The following is a 21,168-nucleotide window of genomic DNA, read 5'->3' as shown; positions in this document are numbered from 1 at the left end:
ATGAGTTCTTAAATGTGCTGCCTGTAAACTTCTCCTGCAATCTGAAGTGCTGTACTTAACATCACAAATCCTTTACAAAACAAAACGCAGTGCCCCAGTGAAGCAGCACAAACAGTCAGATTATTGTTGTTTTTTTGTTGTTGTTTAGTTGGCTTTTTTTTTTTTTTTTTTAAATAGGCACACATACACACACATTTTTGTCAATTATGTAGGGGTATTTGTAAGTTTAAATATATATACATACATATATATATATATATATATATACACACACAATGCCAGATTTCTCAAATTAAGATTTGTTATTTTAAATACTCTGAGTGCAGATTTGTTTTTAACACACAAAGCATCCAACTGCTTTGTCCTCTCTCGTCGCTGTTTCAGTTTTATATTTTAACCAATATAAAAATACGAGACACAGCTGACAGATCACATCTAGGATACCTCTCTTATTTGGTACTGAACACCTAGTTAGCACAGTATAATGCACCCTGCGCAGAACAATATGACACAGACATAGCAGGTCATTCCATAATCCAACTCTCATCTAAAGTGGTCCACGACAGTTTCAAATCTGCTTCGTGGAGTGCAGCAAAGCAATCTCCCAGGCAGCGCTCCGTCGCTTTCATCACACAAAGCCTACAACTCGGTATGAATTACAACTGGCTCCTTTCTGCCTCTCAGTTCTGTTGTTGAGGCTCTGGAAAAAAAAACAAGCATGACTTGTCTATCGGTCTCCTTGCTTGCTCTCTCTTTTTTCTACCCACCCCCCCCCCTCACAGCCTCCAGGGTACAAAGAAAGAGGGTTGAATTAAAAAAAAAAGAAAAAAAGAAGAAGAAAAAAACCAACAAAGGTAAGTCCCTAAAAGTTCTACAGCTTACAGAACTGGCTATCAAAACAAAACCCAAAACACTACCAATATTAAAAAAATAAATAAATTACAGGATGCAAGTACCATTTTAAAACAATTGATCTTGTAAATAATGTGATGTGCATTATTAGCTCTCCCAGTAATCCACTAAGCATAGTAAGAGCAATTTACAGGCGTTAAGATAACCCCCTCCGACTCTTACCTATGCATGGTAGGAACATTGCTGATTTTCCTACAGCTGTATCAAATAGACCTCCTTAATCTCTCTCGTATTACCAAAAGTGATTTTTGCAAACAGTCTTGTGCCCTCTGGCACAGATTCCCTGATAAGGAAGAGGCCTAGTCGAAATGAAGCATCTGTGGCACTAGCTCCCCTCTGAATTACTGCAGTCTCTTTTGACAGCTCCTACCCCCTCCTATTTTTCTCCCCAGTCCCTTTAGCTCTTCATTGCCTGACTCTGGCATCTGACATGGCCAGCTTAGCCGCGCTGAGCTAAACCTAACACAGCACACAGTTTGGTAACAGAATGGCATGTTTATTCCCTTCTGACTCCCTCTTCCTTGTTTGCAAAACCACTGCACCAGACACTGGAAGTTAATTAGCAGGATGATGCTGTGCTAATTGTGTTAATTTACAAGGTTTTAGTCAAAGAGAATCATTCCAGGGCTGGCACTGCTGTCATGCTTCCAACTTAATGATTAAGAAATACTGAAAACAAGGTGGGAAGAATTGCAGTAATTACACAATAAACGAATAAAGCAACAGATTCATTTGCAATTACATTTTATTGCAGTTGCACTCATTTGCATTTGGATTCTTCATTTTTGTTTTTGGATTCATGTATTTGCAGATTGCCAGATCAGTTAAATTTAGACCCAAAACTCCAAAGTACGTCTAATTGTGCCTCGCATTTTATTAGTACAACTACTGCGAGCCTCAGTCCACACGCGCATGCCATTGATTACTTGGGGATTTTTTTTCCTGAGTGTTCCCTTTCTCCCTCATTTTTCAAACACTTTGACAACTTGAGAAAAACGTCTGTTAACAATTATACAGTTACCCTCTAACAGTTAATTCAGAGAAGCGTTTTTGACAAATGCAGTTTTGAGACTGAGTTTTTTGGCAGATTTATTTCTTTCATTTAGAATTAATATAATCTTTTCTGCTAATTGTTTCTGATGTTTCAACCACTGCCTTTCGAAGGGGGTAAATGTATCATGAAATTGGGTGAAATTAAAGAAATTGTGCTCACAAGGAAAAAATGCTATTTTAATGAGAAACCATCAAGGTCTTTCAGAAATCATACTTTGTTAAATTCAGCTGGAAATCTGAAGAACAAATCACCAAGAGCCAATTGCAAGTAATCAGTATCTAAAATTCTTCTACTGTCAGAGGATTTACTTGAAAGCCTTTTAAAATGGTAAGAATATTAACGTTCCAGCAATGCAGAACTGCCCAACAGACATACAGATGCATTAGTCCTATTACAAACAAACAAACAAACCAAAAAACTCTATCCACGTTCTCTGATTTGAGGCTTCTAAGGTTACCGAAACCAGCTTCTGTTACAGACCTGCACAAGAACTTGAGCAGCTTGGTGCTTCAACTAGATACTAATGAATGGATACCATGAGAAAGACTCTTAGCAAAGAATGCACTAAAGCAGCAGTGAAACTTTAGAAAAGGAAGGCAAAGCAGGCGCAGATGCAGCAGACAATTTGATTGAGCTGGTACTTGTACTGTAGTTAATGAATACGCTTTTGGCACATTGTCTTAACAGCTTGTAAAAGGAAGACTATTTAAAGAGGTAATACAGTAGGTCAGAGCGTAACAACATACATCATATACTACCACTTAGCAAGCTTTTCAAAATACCTTCTACAAATACTTAACAATCCACCAATTGATCTGTTCCTTTAGAATAGATTTCAATGGGTTTTAAATAAAATAATTCCATCTCTTAGTGGGGACATCTGTTTAGCTGGTTCAAAAAATTTAATTCTTTGAATTGTATTTGCATAAGATTAATTTATTTACTTTGTTATAAGGCTGCAAAAGAATGTCAGAAAATCTGAACTATCCATTATAAAAGGCGGGAGGAAACCACATCATCAGCTCTCTTTATTTGGAATAATTGGTAGATAGACCAGTAGATTCACATTGTCGTGCTATCTTTGGATATGCTCACTGCACAATAATTTAAAGTTTATTTATTGATGCATATTAAACACCAATGCATTTAGCAAAGAGTGTAAAGGCAGGATTAAGCATTGATTAGATAAGCTTAAGAGAACAGGATTGTTCTCATCCCATGAAACGTGAGCATTTATTCCAGCACATTGCCATCATTAGTGTTATTTGGAAGCATAGGTTAATAGTTAACCAAAAGCATATTTTCTGCATTAGTATGCAGTGAAGAAATCTGTATTTACATTTTGTCCACTGGAACGGTCTTTATCCAGGAGCACAAAGAGGCATTTCCTCAATTTGATATTAATTGAAAAAGAAGCAAACTTTGTTAGGTTTAACTCCCTTTGTTAATGACTAAATAATTGTTTGACAAGAGTCAGATGTCTGATTTGGAAAGGGAAAAAAAAAAAGTTGTAGGTTCCTTTAGTTACGTAAACATGCTTTCTTTTCCCCCCAGATTGCTTAGCATTTGCAGCCACTTCCTCTGTGCATTTTTAATTGTATTTTATTAGTTGCTGTTGCTTGAGCTGACATACCTTCCTGCGATTCTTTTGTTAAGAATTCTAGTGATGATACAAACACCTTATATCAAGCAAATAGCTTAGAGGTTTATTTAGTTATAGAACCATTTAAAATCTGGCATAACCCACAGCCCTGTAGATAGCACATCTGCTTACTAACTCACTAAAATCCAGAAGCAATGAAGGCTGAATACATTAATTTATTATTATTATTATTATTATTATTATTACTATTATTATTTGCTAATTTAAGAATCCTCTTAGATCTCAACATCGGGCTGTGTAAACTGTGCTGGTATGAGCAGTAAAAGGCAAAGGAAAGGACTCTGTTCTTTAAGTAAAGGTGCATACTTATCAGAGAATTGCTTTTAAGATAAATTTAATACATTACATAGGAGAGGCACTGTAGGCTTTTTTAGCAGTATCTATTTTTCCTTGTCCTGACAGCCCTGCTACGCATTTCTCCTCGATAATTCTTGTAGTTGGAGCTATATGAATTACATTTAAAGTAATTACAGTCAACAATTTCATCATTCAATTACTCTGAACTCTGTGTTTGACTATTCTTTTTTTCCCCCTTCTAATTTTGTACGCTAAGCCTTAAAATGGAAAATCTAATAAATGATACTTCATCAGCTTCACAGGCATAATTCTATATGGCAGAAGACTGCTTTCAAATTCAGACTTATGTGTAAAAACAAAAAGAAATAATGCCAAAGTAAAGAAAATAACAACAACTTTGAAGTATGAATGCAAAAAGAAACAAGTGGTAGCCTACACATCCTGGATGTCCAGAGGGGTTCAACCCTGCTGGAGCCAAAGCAACTCTGTGCATGCAAAGATCCCTCTACCCCTGCTGTCCTTGATATTGGGTGGAAATGCTCAGACCCTCACAGGATTAGATCTGTTACAGAAGAAAAATAATAACATGCCTTCATGTATATGTATACTTCAACATAACTGAGGCAAAACTAAGCAATTCTCCTGTCATGGTCTCACTGCATCTGCTCTGTCCATCCCTGCAGTGTCTTAGGCCCTATCTAGTACAAATCTGTAGGTTCATGAGTAAGCCTGCTGAAGAAGGTTCCTTACTTCAGGGATGTGGTTAAACATGCTCTAAGCAACTGCTTAAAGCTCTATGGAAAAGCAGTGTGAACAAATAAATGAGATATTTCTGAGAACTGCAGTAGCCACTGGTACAAGCATACTCAGCTCCAAGGGCCACCAGGCTTCTTCCTTCTAGATTTGTCAGTGGACCTGGAACTTCATTATTTCAAACTGCTCACATATTTAGCCAAAGCTGTTCCTGTCCACTGAACTACTACTTTCAGCTCTACCTCCAGTTATTCAAGACACTGAGTATTTACACTATGAAACCTGATGATTTTACCCTAGAGATTGCTTCTTGTGGATGTACAGAGGTCATTACTTCAAAAACATCCACTGACTCACAGAGGTGCTTCACTGGGAGCATGCCAGGACTTCCCAAATTTCAGAGAAGGCTGAAGGTGTCATTACCTTGAGATCAGGTCCTACATTCACATTTTAATGTCCACCTTAAGCATGGGAAATAGTTGAATAAATGAGTAATGCCATAGCCACTATGCAAGATGTAGGACGTACAACTCCCTGGGTTTGTAGTAAATCTGATAATATTTTGTAAGCCTGTATACTGTCGTATGTCCCGTAATAATAAAAATTAATTCAAGATAAAACATTTCTTTTACACTCCATTTTTTATTAATAAGCATAATTTCAGCCATTTGAAGATAGTGCAACTGATCTCTCTTAATTGGAAACAGGAGGGATTTTGAAGAGTGGATTGAGCTAATTATGTTTTGCAGAGGAGAAAAAAAAAAAGAAAGAAAGAAAGAAAGAAAATGATTCCCACATTTATTTTCTAATTACTCAGTGAAGACCTCTGCTCCAGTCCATGAGGATCTCCTTTGACGTCAAAGGATTTGGTGGGAGGATGAGCCTCCAGCTGAGCTGCCCAGCTCTACGGAGTCAGCTTTGGAAGCTTTATGCAGCAAATGGCAACCACAAACCCACGAAAACAGACCTGGGAAGTGCTCTCAGCATTTTTTGGTGGGGGTCTGATCTTCCTCTTATTATACATAGCCTACGCATGCCACACGCATGAGTGGGAGCAAGCTGTTGGCAGGGTGTTTACAATATGATTCCCATCTAGCAGGGACAGTGAAAACATTTCAATCTTTAAAACAAAACACTTAAATCACGAGTAATATTGAGGATCACATATATGTCAACAGCACTTAAAAGATAAAAGCAGTAACAAAAACGCAAGATATTTTAGGAGAGCGTGGAACCAGTTAGGAACAAAACCCCAGACTTGGAATCTCAAACTAATACATCCCAATTATCTCATTTAAATACTGTCAAATGATTATTCCTTTTAAATCACACTTTCGCACCTCAGGACAGCAAATTACAATACATCTGCAACAAACGAGTTCTCTCCTTCCAAGCCCCCTCCCTGCCATTTACATAAAGCAGTGCCTTTGATAATCACAAAGCCATTTCTGGCTGAACATCCTTTAGCAGATTCATCAGCTTCAAAAGCCTTATGAAACAGAAATAAGGAGAACAAGCACACAGAGGAAAACTAGGTCCAGAGATGGCACTCTCGTATTTAGCTAGCAGAAGCAGGCTAGATCTGTCAGCCCCACAAGCAGCAATAGCAGGGACAGGGCACCCACAGGACTTCCCTGGATGCTGCCCACTGGAGGCAGTGGTGGCTCTGTGGCAGCAGTCCACCAGCACAAAAGCATTCTCAGTCGTGCACTCCACACCTACAAGGTAACCACATGGATGCACTACCATCATGTACCATAAATAAAGCCATTTATGCATGTACGTGTCAGAACCTTTCCATACACACAGTTGATTTGTGATAAACTTCAGTACATCTTAAAATATTTTACTACATCAATCTGCCCTCACCGTACTCATCTGCTGGCAACACTTTTCTAAACCAACTAGAAAACACACTAAGGAAGAAAATAATTGCAATTAATTTTATTTTCACATATTAAGACACTTCTTCCTAGGCTTTACATTTTTAAGCTGTTTCCTTCAAGTATCTCTGAACACTACACTGCTTTTAAACAGCCCAGCAGATTTTGTTATCACCAAATAAAGAAGGCAATAATAATTTCTGAGCCACTTAATATTCATAAGAGCAGTAACTGCAAACAAAAGTAAGGATAACTTAAACAAAAACCAATCATCCCCTTTTTACAGCACGCAGGACACACTTGCAATATATTTTGCATGGATGTCATATACCACCATAATCTGCAATTTATGCCTATGTAAACTTGTGCATCAATATAACTACTGCAGGACAACTGTTCCTAAGAATTAAAATATTTACACTATAAGATAGAGTCATAAAGGAATGTAGTTTGACCATCCTGCACAGATACTAAAGAACATTTGCAAGAAAATAACACTTTAGACCTCAAGCATGATTCTGCTCCCACTTAAGCGCTCACCCAAGTTTCCAGTAAAACCAGCTAAAGCTTTTAGCAAAATTACATTCTATTTTAATGAACGAACTAGTAGGAGCAGCCTTCTCCTTGGTTCCCTTTCCAGGTTCCCTTTCCAGAACTGGAGGCAGAGGCACATTTGCCTTGAAAGAAACTAACAGAAATCCTTATAAGCAGAGCAGATACAATGCATGCCCTGCTTTGCTTTTTTTCCTCATGTAAACAGCTGCATCAGGTGAAACACAGAACAAACTCCTGTTTTATTAAGTCAGTGAGAAGCAAAAGGAATCAAGTTTCCAACATGGAACATTCACATTCTGAACTAAACTCTTATGGCCAAAACAATTATTATCTGAAAACTGTAATTTTGAAATACTGGAATCTATCATTTTTCCTTTTCTGTTCTTAGCCATGACTCAGAAATTTCCTTAACATTTTTTTTTTTCCATTTATACTTAGAATTACGATCTTCTTCCTCGCTGCAAATAAAGCATTTTAAGACCCTTTTTTCATGTATCATAAATCCATTAAGACAATTTCCTTCTTACGCTCACTTCCTTTTGCCAAATGAAGATCATCAGAACATACCACACATGTCCAGAGGGACAGCAGAGCTAATGAATATGTATGGCTTATGTCACAACAGAGCACTCCCCTTGTTCTGCGGTATCGACCTTCTCTTATGTGAGTAAATAACAGGTGAGCACTTGTGTACGAGGATAAATGGGGTTAAAACTGCCATAAAGGGACATACTTTATTTGAACAAAGTGGGTGTGCAATAAACGGAGATTTAGGTGATGTAGAATTATTTTTTTATGTCACAGTGTTCCAAAACGTTAGAAAATAATCTTGTTCTAAAACACAAGAGTTATTTGAAATATATTTTTGTCCCATTATCAGCAGCAGCACTCTGTATAAATCTCCATTTATTCCACTACGTTATATCTTTCAATTTCTTTTTCAGTCACCATGATTTAAGAATATACATATGTAACGTATTTCATATATATATATATATATACATATATACAGCAAGGCAAGTTTAATTCCAGGGAGTTATATAATCAGCCCTATTCTTTTTACAAATGTGAAAGCAAAGACTAGTTTCAGGAAGTTTCAACTAACTGGAGTCAGGTTTGACACAATACTCTCCACCAAGAGTGAGAAAGCAGACGTGTATGGGCCACTAGCACAGTGCTCAGCCTGTAGCCAGAAACACTGCTTTCCTCTTAAAGCGCTTAGTCCAAGACCCATCAGCGCAGGAAAGGTATGCTTTACTGAGATTAGAGTACCTCTGCTAATGAGCTAAATGAGAACAAATACTGATTAAATGTATATATAGAAGTAATCTGATACTTGAGGGGGAAAAAAAATATATCCTTCTTAAGATGACTCCACAGCACACAAAGCCTGTGTAAAATTTGTTTGTTATTTATGTATTTTGCTTTTTGGCAATCTGCACATTAATTTTTAATGAAATAGTAAAGAGATGTTGCGTCTCACACTTGGATAAAAATATTCTATAGCCAGGACTGGGTGACATAGTGCATTAATTCAGTGTCCTTCACTCCTGGGACCTGCGTATAATTTAGTCCAGCCTGAAGAAAATAACTTTGATCTGGAGGCTGTGAAAAAAAAGCTACATATGAAATGAGTTTTGCTGGGTTTAGCATTGTTTCTTATATACAAGACGATGCATGAAGATAAACTGCTTTCGGCCCGGGATTAGATCAGAACACTCTGGAGAGCCGCCAGCCCCACTCCCTACCATGCCCACACAGCCACATGCATTTCCTATAAGCACACAGGGCAGCTAGTGCTGGCATGCACAACCTTTCCAGAATACCCTAATACCTCACGTGAAAGGGCTGCATTACCAAGCCACGTACTTCTTTCTTCTTTCCATTACAAAACAACAGCAAACTCAACGCACACGTTTCAGCAAGATGCTGTGAGACGCGCTGTGTTACCAGAGGGAGCCACGGTTTCCTCCCCAGGCCAGGGAACACCTTGGCCACACCACCAGCACCGAGCTCATCACGCTCCAGGGAAGAGCCCTGGCCCGGCATGCGCAGCTGACCCTGCCTTCCTTCCTGCTCCCCCGCCGCACAGCAACAAGATTAAAAGCAGGAGAATAACCAAGGACCTGACATGCTGGAAACACTAAGCCCAGCTAAATCTTTTTCCCACTTAAACCTTTCAATTATTGTATTCTACAAATTCCAAAGATTCTTTATTGCTCATTCAGTAAAACGTATCTGCACTAGCTACAGAAAAACGGAATATAGCTTTTTTTTTCTTTCTTTTTTTTTTCTCCCATGCTCTTGGTTTGGGACCAGCAGCATCGTTTCCTGAGCACTTGAAAAGAACTCTCTAGACTGTTAAACTGACCTGACAAATTATCCAGGGAAGGGAAAGAGGAGGAGCAGGGAATTTTCTATAGACAAATACAGAAATCTCTCTGTGTATATGTGTACATTTAGATATTTTACACATATAAGCATGAGAAAGAATGCCTCAACTGAGAAATTTAACTCTATATATGCTGATATTTCCACCTCATTAATGAAGAGAGTGGGAGGGAAAATAAACCACCATCTCAGGTGATTTGTTGGTTTTCCTGACCGAAAAAGAGCAAAGTTCATCTTGCAGCAGGAAAAGTTGAGCCAGGTCTTGAAGCACACCGTACGTCACAGAGTACGCAGGTTTTTCAAGGGGTAGAATGGAATAAGGCACTGCCTTTATAAACAGAAAGAAATGACAGAGCCTAGCTGATAAAAATGTCACATTCCTTTGCAGCTATCACACAGATTCAGCCCTCTCTGCAAACAGCCTTCAAGAGAACAAAAATCTAAGCCCTGCAATTACGATATCAATAACTAGACAAGCCCCGTTGATAGCTTAAATAACAATGAATGTAGCATTTTCCTGAAATTTTGGTCCATACTCTCATTGTATAGGTAGTCACCTAATGATGAAATAGTTTTAAAATTTCCTTCAGGGTACAGAAGTCAAGCTCCGCTGATTAGCATCTCAAAGCTCACTACAGGCACACATTTGTATAGCTGAATAACGGCACTTGTGTTTGTATGATGTTTAAAACAAAACAAAAAGTACTATTTTACTTGATGTTTGATGATGCACATCATGAGAGTACTTTCAAACAACATACAATATATCACTGCTAACTGTAAGAATTTCAAAGGGAAGGTAGAAAGGTAACATCACAAAAAGAGCCAAAAGGATTTTGGTGTCAATATTAGAAGCCCAGACTCCAAGATTCATGAGTTTGATTCTCCTGTCACTTGTCTGGTTTGAAGTCAGAAGAACCACTGAAGTTGATAATTTACTGTGAAGGAGATAAAAGTGCCCCACCTTTTCCTTTACATTTTTAAATTTAGGCACTAGCTGATTATACAAATAACATTCACTTGCATTTGGGTTTTGTGTAAAATATATATAAATACACGAGGTGATGTTTCAGTAAAATATGGACAGACTGTTCTGGTATTTGCTGCATGAGCTCAATTTCTAATTCATTTCTTATGTCTAAGAAGATAACTTTATAGAATAAGCACCTTCCTAAAATGTGCTGTCAATGGAATTGATCAATTTTGGTTACTATCACACTAGTCCAGTGAACCACATTCAGCAGCACCACATCTTCTATCTGCACCCCTCTTTTGCTATTTCTCCAGACATATTTTATGACAAGATTTTAGTTATAAAACTCTCCATCCAATTTTATTTCAAACAATATTATAAAAGTGCCTCCAAATTGATTTAGTATTAAAAAAAGCTATATGCTATCAACAGGAATATTACAATGTTGGTAAATATCCATCAACTATTAGCTTAAATTCCCTTTTTTGTCATTAAGGTTTCTCTTCCAGAAGGTGCAAATAACATATAGCAATCACTTAAAGAAAGCTAAACATTAATGTAGATATACACACAAGACAGCAAAAAATGAAGATCAGAAGCTAGACAATCTTTACTGTGGCATTTGATATTGGTAGCACAAATTTACTACCCTTGGCTTATACTGTTAAAAGAAAAAAAAGAAAAAAAGAAAAAAAGAAATGGGTTGAATTATGATGTACTGTGAAAGCTGCAAGAGTTTTGTGATCGCAAGTGAAAGATTTACAGATATAACAATTGAAAGGTGGATTCCACTAATCAAAGGAATGCATAACCTCTGCAAAGCAGGTAGGAGTGAATCATTTTAATTTTTTCTCTTACTTATGGCTTTATATTTTTACACAAGGGAAGCAGAGGAAACCTAAATATGACCCTATTTAGATATATTAACTCAAAAGCCTTTGTAGAATTCTTAAGCAAACAGGATTGTGCCTCCAACGCTGCCCATCTAGTTTTGCAATGCATTAAATTGGACGGCTACTTGGACAGTTCTCTATTCATTACTGAACTGTGGAAAGGAAACACAGAGGTGGCATTTTCCTTTTCAACCATGTAATGCCTTGTAGCCAGATTCCAAAGCATCAAGGAAAGATTCTTTTTCTGCCTTTCTCTCTTTTTTTTTTTTTGCTAGACAAGCTGTCGTAATTGAAATGAAGTCTAATCAGACTCATTACTGTTTTCAGCAATTTGCACCACCAAAGATGCTTATTAGGTAACAGTGTTTAATAAACCACTCTTTAGAAAACTACCAGTAATGAGCTCTTAACAGCCAATCTTTAGCGTGAATGTAATGTGAAAAGTGTTCCTAGCGCTGAATAGATTTTCACATTTAGTAGTGTCATAATTAAGCTGTAGAAATGGGTAGCTGTGATCAGAGATTTACTGCAATATCGTGGTTTTTTTTTCTTGTTTTTTTTTTTTTCTTTTTCTTTTTTTTCCTGACAATATATTTTGAAGATTCTTGGGATTCAATAACATTTCCAGAGCAAATTATTAAATTGCACAAAAGACTGTTAGATTAGCTTAGCTCTGTAAATGAGAGATTATTTGGGAAATGCATACAGTACTGCAAATCAGGTATCATCCAGCAGACGTGCATGAAGTTAATTCCACCCAGCTTGGTTCGACTGCTCTTCCATCACCTAACAATTTCCAGTCATTAATATACAAATAATAAATATTGTTGTCATCAGTTGAATGACAATGAACAAAAATGGCCATTAAAAGAGGCACTTGAAGAAACACTTGTCAGTTTTCCTTCCTGCTTGAGAATAAAAAAAAATGGAGCAAATTGCTTGGTTTCAAAAAAAAAAAAAAAAATTAGGTACATATATTACCATATATTGCATATAACATTTTGTTTATGTGCACGTGCATATACAACTAATGCTGCTTTTCCTACTTATTTCAGATACCATTAACTCCTACTATGTATTTAGTACCAATAAAACCCCAAGTTCATAATGTAAAAAACACCACAGATCTGAACATGTACCACTGTGAAATGTATTATTCAAAAAACACAGACATCTGCAAGAGATAAGTCTTCATCAATAGAGAGTTCAATGTAACTAGATGAATACTTCACTGCACCAGTCATACCAATACTAAAACCTAACAAATGCTGAAAGATGCAATAAATAAATACATAAATAACATTGCATATATAAGCTCCAGCTAATTAAATATCCAGTGAATCCTTAGGAACAGCCATAGTTCTCTATCTAGATTGATTTGGGCCTGACACAGTATTTAAAGTTATCAATAAGAAATGACCAAGACCACTTTTTTTGCTCTCACTAGGAGAAATACATAGGGATGCAAATGTTGTTGCGCTTACTAGAGATTCTGTCAGAGGAGCTTTGTGTCGGCAGCCAAGACTTTGGAAGGAAGCGCATAAAGATGAGCAATCAATAATGAAACCACGAACAAAATGATGGAGACCTTAATTCTCTTGAACTGAGATTTTCTATCAGAATTCCATGATAAGAGGCTAAGAACAAGCTTCTTTACTGAATGAGCACTCTTACTACATCTTTTATATACCCTAGCCCCTAAACTTCACTAGTCCTAAATGCAGCTTATAAGACTCTGTATCAGTTTGCAGCTTTCTAAATCAATAGGACTATAAGAACTGAGACTACGAAATTAATGCCAGTTTCATTTGATTTTTTGGTATGCGCTTCTTTGCACTACAAAGTGGAAAAAGGAAAGGAAAAGAAAAAAAAAACCACACACACCCAGAATTCATTCCCAGATGGGGTTTTGTAGCTTTCAGATCAAAATATCTTCCAGTTTCTTAAGTCTGAACTGAATTTGTACTCATATCCAACATTTTTAGTGCCACTGCCTACTGTAGTACTGCACAATTCCAAACCTCACACCTTTAAGTCAAACACTTCCCTCTGTTCCCTGCAAAAGAAAACAAAATTACAGACTCCACAGCTGCTTTGGACTACCTCCCCTTGTACTTCTGAATAATGCATTAAACTTCCATCATTTGTGAGCAACAACACGATGCTTTAAGATACAAGATATGCATTTTGTACTGTTGATTTTACTAAGCACGGATGCTCTGAAACATTAATTCCTCATCAATAAGTCCTTCAATACCTTACAATATTTTTAGTAGTTTAAAAACTAAGGCTGACAGAAATGTAGCATCCGCAGGAGGCATCATTATAAAACTGCAGTTAGCATCCTTTCTAATTTCTAACATAAAACTAGGAGGATGGGAGCTGTTAGTGTATTCCTTCTGCATCCCAGTGCTGTCACAAAATAAATAACTAAATAAATAAAAATCACTTTTCAGCCTCAGATTCATCAGTATTTTATCAAGCCTACAAAACACTAGTCTGCTCACCTAAGATGCTGACTCCAAACAACACCTGGCTTTCTACAGAAATCGAGAATCCTCCTTCTGGAATCTGTGGGTCTGCTTACCCTGATCCCCAAGGCCTCCTCTAAGTGATCCTTACAGGACTTTCCACTGAAGAACTGGGACCTACCAACTTTTACACTACATACACATTGCTATCAAGCAATGGTGTGTCACATCAACAAGGAGCACAGGCTAGCGTAAGAAATTTCGTAATAGGAATTTTGTAGAAAGTAAAGGAAGCAGATGAAGTTACAAGGGCAGGTTAAACTTTGTAGTCAGAACTTGCCTGCAAACACTGTGAATCAGTGAGAAGGAGCAATAGGATCCTACAAAAAAGGACAGCAAAAGAATGTGCCAATGCCACCTCTGTGGTGTCAAAGAGTGAGGAGTCTCCACCAAGGCACACCAGGCAGGAGAGGGCAGCTCCAAACGCAATGTCTGCTGCCATGGAAGACTAAGGTGAGCCCTGGAGCGACTTGTCTCAGGACAGCTTTATCAAAACACAGCAGAAAACACAGCATAAATAGCAGAAACCGGAGCTCACGTGAAACCCACGGTGCTGTCTGCAGCAGCAGCGACATTATTTTGTTCTCCATCAGTGAAATTCCAATATCACAGCCCAACTTCTCCCAGGCAGGACCCAGCATCAATCACAGTCTGCCCTTCAACAAAAGGTACCATAAACAATCCATGGGGTGCCTTTGAGTATAGAACGCCACATATTTCTCTGTTCTCTTGTTCACAGCAATAGTATTTAGATTTTTTTTGGGATGGAATAGTGTATAAAGTTGTTTCACTGGGTGTTCTGCACTATTTGTTTTGTGGAATTCAAAAAAATAAAAATCCACATTAATTGTTCAAAAGAGAAGCAAGCACTTATCCAACTCTTCCACACAAACTGCCTCCGCAGACCGATGAGGTTATGTGCTATTGTGGCACATTTGCAAAGCAACACAATAGATGAGTTTCAGTAGATGAGAACATTTGTTCAGCATATCCAGAATCCTTTCTATTATGGCAGGAATTATTCCTCACACTTAATGGGCTTAAACACCGACTCACGTGGTAGGCCCTTCTCTAAAGGTAGAGCAGTCTAGTACACAGCTTCCCTGATCTGAATGGGTTACGGAAAGAAGAAAAATGAAGAACATTATGTCCTATAAAATACAGTTGTGAGTGTGCCTGGGGGTGCAGAGGTTTAGGAAATAAAATGCATGTGCAAGTGAGGAAAACATTTCTTAGCTTTGGAGGGACTGGGGTGAGTGCTTTGGAATTTACCAGTGTTTGACTTTCACTTTATTTCTCATATAATCTATTTTCTGCTTTTCCACTACACAGCTTTTTACTTATTTTAACATAACTGTGTATTTTTGTCATTAAACAATCAAGTTCTAATAAAAACCATAATGCATACAGCCAGTTGCATAATGAAAAACAATACAGGGTTGAAGGGGGGCTCCTGCCTGATCTCAGCAGCATATTAGCTTATGCCCCACAGCATGAGATGGAAAATATGTTCCTCACTACTATAGTTTTGATTCTGTATTTGTGTTTTATATGGATTTTTAAAGAGCCACAATATAAATCTTTAATTTAGAGATTATAAATATATACCTATTTACAACTACACATACACATCTGTTTCCCCTCCCAGAGCAGGGATGATGCTTTTCTCTAGAGATGGCACAGTGACTAGCTTGGAATCTTGCTGACAGAAGAACACAACCAGAAAAAAAACAAACATTTTAGGCGATCCTAGTGCAGACTGTATCAATTGCAATCCCAAATACATGTTTTTCAGTCATTCCAAGTGACTTTTTCCCAGCAATCCCCTCGCTGCATGACAGCGTACTGAAGCATTATTTCTGCAGAGAACAACACAGTCTTATCCATAAAAAGGTAAAAACCATTCAGCTAATTGCTTTTTGTACTCCATAAAAGTTAGCAGCTTACGCACCAGCAGCAGGCCAGGAGAGCTCCTCCAGACACAGATCTCTCAGCTGCATCTTTTCTTCCGTACCTGACATACATGATCTCCTTCTCTCCTTCCCCTCCCCCAGTTCCTCACATGCATTTCTGCAACTGTCCTTTACCTCAAAGTTAAAGCTGTGCCAAATCGAGAGCAGTAGCACTAAGGGGTGGCAGAAAATAGGACAGCAGAGAGTTTTGAAGTTAACAGAGGAGCATCCTGTTCCTACCACCTATCAAGCATGTTTCTGGTTTCTTCATGTACAGAGAAAGCCAAGTTGCACAGCTGCCTCTCTTAGGGATTTAACTCAAGAGCTACAGAACAGTCCTTGAAGAAGCTCAGCCCCAGGGGCCTGTGGGATTCACAGATCCTATCCCAGCCCATCACTCTGGCCACCAGGAAAAACCTAATGCATCGCACCAGTGTGTGGGCTAGCTGGTCTGCAGCCATGCCTAGCACTGAGACTGAAAAGCAGAAAGTAGGAACAAGGAAACCACATTTAAGGACTTTATAAACTTAAACCCGAAAAAGGCAAGAAAAAGAGGCAGAACCTTCCAGCTCCAACCTTTGTTACGTACTCTGTAAGTCTAAGGCAGGCTTTAAATTTGCCCACAGCCTTATTTAATGTTTTGGTTATTTATTTATTAAACTTTGCATTATTTTCATCAGGCACACTGCGACACAAAGACTTTGCGCCACCTTTTTGAGTATGCATCCAAAACATTATACATAATTTTCTATACGTGATTTAATGAAAATTACCTAGGGCTATATCCACGTCTTGTTCATTCTTTGTATTAAGCACAAAGCTCGCCATGACTGAACTAAAAGGTAATTGATAACAAATGGTTAGAGGGCACAGACTGATATTTAAGAGGTAAGGTTGCACCAAGGTAGCTTTGATGGGCGATTTTATATTGAGGATAACCAGAAATGACATTTCTTAAAAAGGTCTGTATTGCTAAAGAGAAGGAATGCCCTAAATGCATCAATGAAAACTGCTGCTGAGCATGACTGCTTTTTTTTTTTTTTTTTTAAATATTTTGACTTTTTCCAAAGGAAAGACAGTCATGCTGCAAATGTTTTTTCAATAAATTTCAGGTGAGTACTGGGCACTTCCAAGACCAGTTGCACAGCATACTCTTAAAATGATTAAACTGTCTCTCATAGCACTTTAAATGATAGACCGTCCAGAAAAAGCACCAGTGCCCCACAAATTAGGAATCATAGCAGTAGCTGATAAGCTAGAACGAGCTCTGGGCTGTTTTAGGACACACCTTACCCTCATTACTGGGCTGCCCTTCTTATTTCTTATTCTTGGAAAATCCTTCTCCTCCTGTAAGGTCATTCAACTAGATTATAACATCTCCCTGTAATGTTACCTCTTCATAACGCTTCACACACTAAGTATAGAAATACTAGTTACCGGATGAACAATTGTCCTTTATATGCACAGCGTAAAGGTACCACCTATGTGATTCAGTTGAAAAAGAAAATTTAATCTATATTTCTGACCGAGCTCTATCAAAAGCCACAAGTTGCTATGACAGAGAATTTAAATCGTTTGGATGATTCCCCTGCTCTCTTCCTCAGGTTGTTATTAATGTCTATAATTTAGGCCTCCGTGTTGCTAATATGCATGTGGCTCTCTCCAGTCATATGAATAAAGCTGCATAATTAGGCACTGGTGTAATTTGTAGCCTCCAACTCGTTCTCCCACTTCCCTTTCCCAACGTTCCTCAAAGAGGCTGCGATTTATGTTGGCGGCAGATCATGACACCGTTACTCACAGGAGAAGTACTCTCTGCCTGTGATTTCCTTAAAATTACTGACAAAAATTAAATCCCCCAGCAAGTCAGAGCAGTCACCATGATGGTGATGAGAGGGCACCAAGCCCCTGCTAACACACTCCATTGCTGGTGACCAAATGGTTAACTATGCTTGTCCTTTCATCCTCAAACTTGACAGGAACCCCTTCAAATTCAGAACTCCTTTAACAGAACCTGCATTTGACAATTTCTAAACGTGCCCTGATGTGTTCACCAGGTTCATCCCTATTAACAGGAAATGAAACTGAAATAAAGAGGCAGTCTTCGTGTTGACTGCAGGCATTTCAGATTTCATGGCAGCCCGCATCTTCCCAGCGCCTTTCACATGGAAGAGATAATGTGTGTGAAGAAAAACAAAATTGTAGGTTTAGTAATGTCAAAATCTGATTTATGCCAAAATAGAGATGTCAGCAATAGCAGAATAAGTGACAAGTGTTAAATTACCCAAAGAAGTAAATTCTGTAATTATTTACCTCTCTGGCACATGATCCTTAACAACCTCCAGACCTAAAAGGAACAGCAGGAATCACACGCATTTTTAAATTCATATTTTTTTTTCTTATTTTTGAGAAATGACTTTTTGCCCCGATTTTTTTTTTCTTATTTTATATTATTTTATTTTTAATACAACAAAGTGCCACCAACAGCATTTCAAATAAAAAGTCAGCATCAAGCTCCATAGTGAATATGCTGGGAGCTGAGTGTACAGTCATCTGCAAATGGACAACTTTAATTCGATTCCTGGCACTGCTGGCCACGCTGAGAATCCTTCTATCTCCTCACACCAGGGGTTTGCTCTTTTAAGCATTGCTCCCTGAAGGGAAGGAAAAACTAGAGAAAGAGGATTTCCAATGACCCTGCACAGATGAATGAATGTGTCAATGGTGAATATTGGTTCAGCTTTGAAATAGGGAATCCTGCAGTGGTTTCTCTGCTTCATCCCCACTAGTGAGTTCCACTGTGGACTTCAATGTGTAAGAGGCCTTTAGGGGACAGATAATAAATGAAAAAAGGGGTGAAAAATAATTAAATTAAAAAAATGGTTTAAGAGAAATGCCTTCCTATTACTCTAACTACAACCTTTAAATGAATTCTAAGATAATTTTCTTAGACACGCATCTCTTTGGCTAAGCTGGTTACTGAAACAGATATTAAAAAAAAAAAAAAAAGCTTAAAGAATGATTCTCTACCAGCTAGCCAACCTTTAATGCTAGTGTACCCTTTCAGTGCCTACTTAATACTGCTAGGTTTCCATTTGTTTACCTGCTTGCTTCTGGTGTAAAAGGCAAATGGAAAAACAGTTGAGAAATTGTAAAAGCACTCTCTGTTTCAGTGAAAGCTTATTCTTCCGTTTAGGACCGATTTCACAGCAATACTGGCAAAATGCACAAACCTAACATGGAAAAGAAAGATGCCTCTTCCTATCTGTATAACTCTTCTGTAATTCAGGATAACGCACAAACATTTGCCCAAGCGGTAGTAAAATATGCATTCACTTCTACAAGCCTCTGCATTCATTTTCATTGAGCTATCTATCAATCAACCTCACCATGACACAATATAATTTCCTAATCACACCAATATTCATGCTTTTATCTCTTTTTAAATCCAAATAACATATATTTCAGTAAGACGTAAGTCTAATTATTTAAACATTATGTAGAATAACATTTCTCTAAGGCCATTTCTTTTATGAGTTTCAGTTCCTTAAAATTGCCATATAATTTAATCTATAAAGCAAAATTTATATAAAAGAATAACACAAGCTTCCGCTCAAGAAAGCTGAATTGTTAAATTCCCACTGTGTGCTGCATTTTCCCCTCCCATACATCTATAATAGTTTTCTTATCTGTTACTAAAAGCAAAACTAATATATTCATCAAACAAAGTGAGACGTACTGTTTCTCTGCCTGTTAAAAACCACTGAGTAGCAATTGCATCTTTTTTTTCCCTCTTACACGTAATAACTTAAGCTGCATAGGAAAAAGAAAAGTTACAAATAGCAACTCCACACAGGTTTCTATACCTATGAAAAAGAGCATTGGCACTGTCAACAGCTTTTTATGCCTAAATACATGCACTTTAAATGTAGCAATTTCATGCAAATTAAACATTCTCATATAATTGCTACCAAAATATTTACATCTATACAACTCCAGTGTTGCTGAGAATACAAAATAAAGCTTAGTAAAGATCTAAAGGGACATATGCTGGACAACTGCAGTCATTAATACAGATGCTGAATATTTTTGGATACTCAGAGGCATTAGCTATACATTTCATAGATACCAGCTGATATGATCCTTTTTCAACTAAGAAAGAATTTGGGTAATCGGATTTATATAGCCTACAGCATTTCCTAAGGACACTGTCTGGGATTTGCTTCTTTTTAAACAGTTGAGATGTTAATATGCTTTTAAGAGCATTTTTAAAATACTGAATAACATCTTCATAAAGAGCTGTGCTGATTTCCAATTATGTAAAAATTAATTTGTTTAATCAAGCTACAAGAAGGACAAGAAGCTGAACTGGAAAAATTCCATCACATTAAGTGAAGAATTATTACTCACAAGAAATATTTTCAATGTCAGACAGTCTTGCAGCCAGAAACTAGCTACACATCCTGCAGAGAGCTATGTTCCTTTCCCTCCTGTCAAAATTTTCAAAGACCTCCAAAAACAACACCAAAAGGAACTCTAAATAGCGTTGATTGGCTTCTTAATTTCATTTGCTTTAAGCTCAAAAAAATTTTCATGAATAAGACTTCAATAAATAGAGTCACCTTTTACAAATGTGCATTTTCTATTAAATGGTATGCATACTGGCAAAGGGAAGGAGGTTCCTGAAAAGTTACTCTGCCTTGGGTCTATGGATTGTCTATTCTAAAAGGATAGCAGTTCATCTGGGCCATTCTCAGTGATACAATAATCAACATTTCCCTTTCAAAAGATATTTGCAAACTTGTAGGAAGAAAAAAAAAGTATTATTGCTTTTACGTTAACATAACACATGAAATCCTTTCCTTTTAGTATTCATGATCATTAACAAGTAAATTAAAGGAACACAATTTTGGCATAATTTTGGGATAGCAGTACAGATGAGAATTGCTCCCCTAACCTCTTTCTGAACGGTGATATATGCAAAATAATCTAAAATGAGTTGCTTTCCAGTCCCTTTGCAGAATACTTGACATCCACTGCTCAAGTGTTTCAAACCTTCAGTTGCTGACTGTAATAGTGCACAGATGGAACAATATTTATTCTGTCAGTGGAAACTAATTAGGATGACACTAACTCTGAACATTAAACCAGAAGAAAAAAAAAAAAATCACACTTTACACAGTGTAGCACATGATCTGTGAGTTTACAAATAAAAGCTATAAATTTTAATACATTGCTTTCATATAGGAGGTGTGACCATATTTGCTGTTGCTGCCGTATGCTGTAGCCAGAGATGGGCTTGCAGAGCCTA

The 21,168-nt window shown here is 37.5% G+C and overlaps 1 protein-coding gene across 5 annotated transcripts in view; it reads right to left on the bottom strand.

The window, feature by feature from the left end:
• The window catches only part of FIGN (fidgetin, microtubule severing factor), a 99,096-nt gene that overhangs the window by 10,115 nt on the left and 67,813 nt on the right, over positions 1-21,168 (bottom strand). The window contains exon 3 of one of the 5 annotated variants that reach the window (XM_085553003.1): positions 445-700. The exons of the other annotated variants lie outside the window; for them this stretch is intronic. Coding sequence (XP_085409129.1) covers positions 445-547 — 103 coding nt within the window. The 5' untranslated portion in view covers positions 548-700. The remainder of the gene's footprint in view (positions 1-444; positions 701-21,168) is intronic. 5 annotated transcript variants of the gene reach the window in all.

The sequence above is a fragment of the Coturnix japonica genome, chromosome 7, assembly GCF_054131305.1.
Source record: "Coturnix japonica strain WE chromosome 7, WE-NBRP24, whole genome shotgun sequence".
Lineage (NCBI taxonomy): Eukaryota > Metazoa > Chordata > Aves > Galliformes > Phasianidae > Coturnix > Coturnix japonica.
This window is presented reverse-complemented; position numbering and strand designations above follow the sequence as displayed.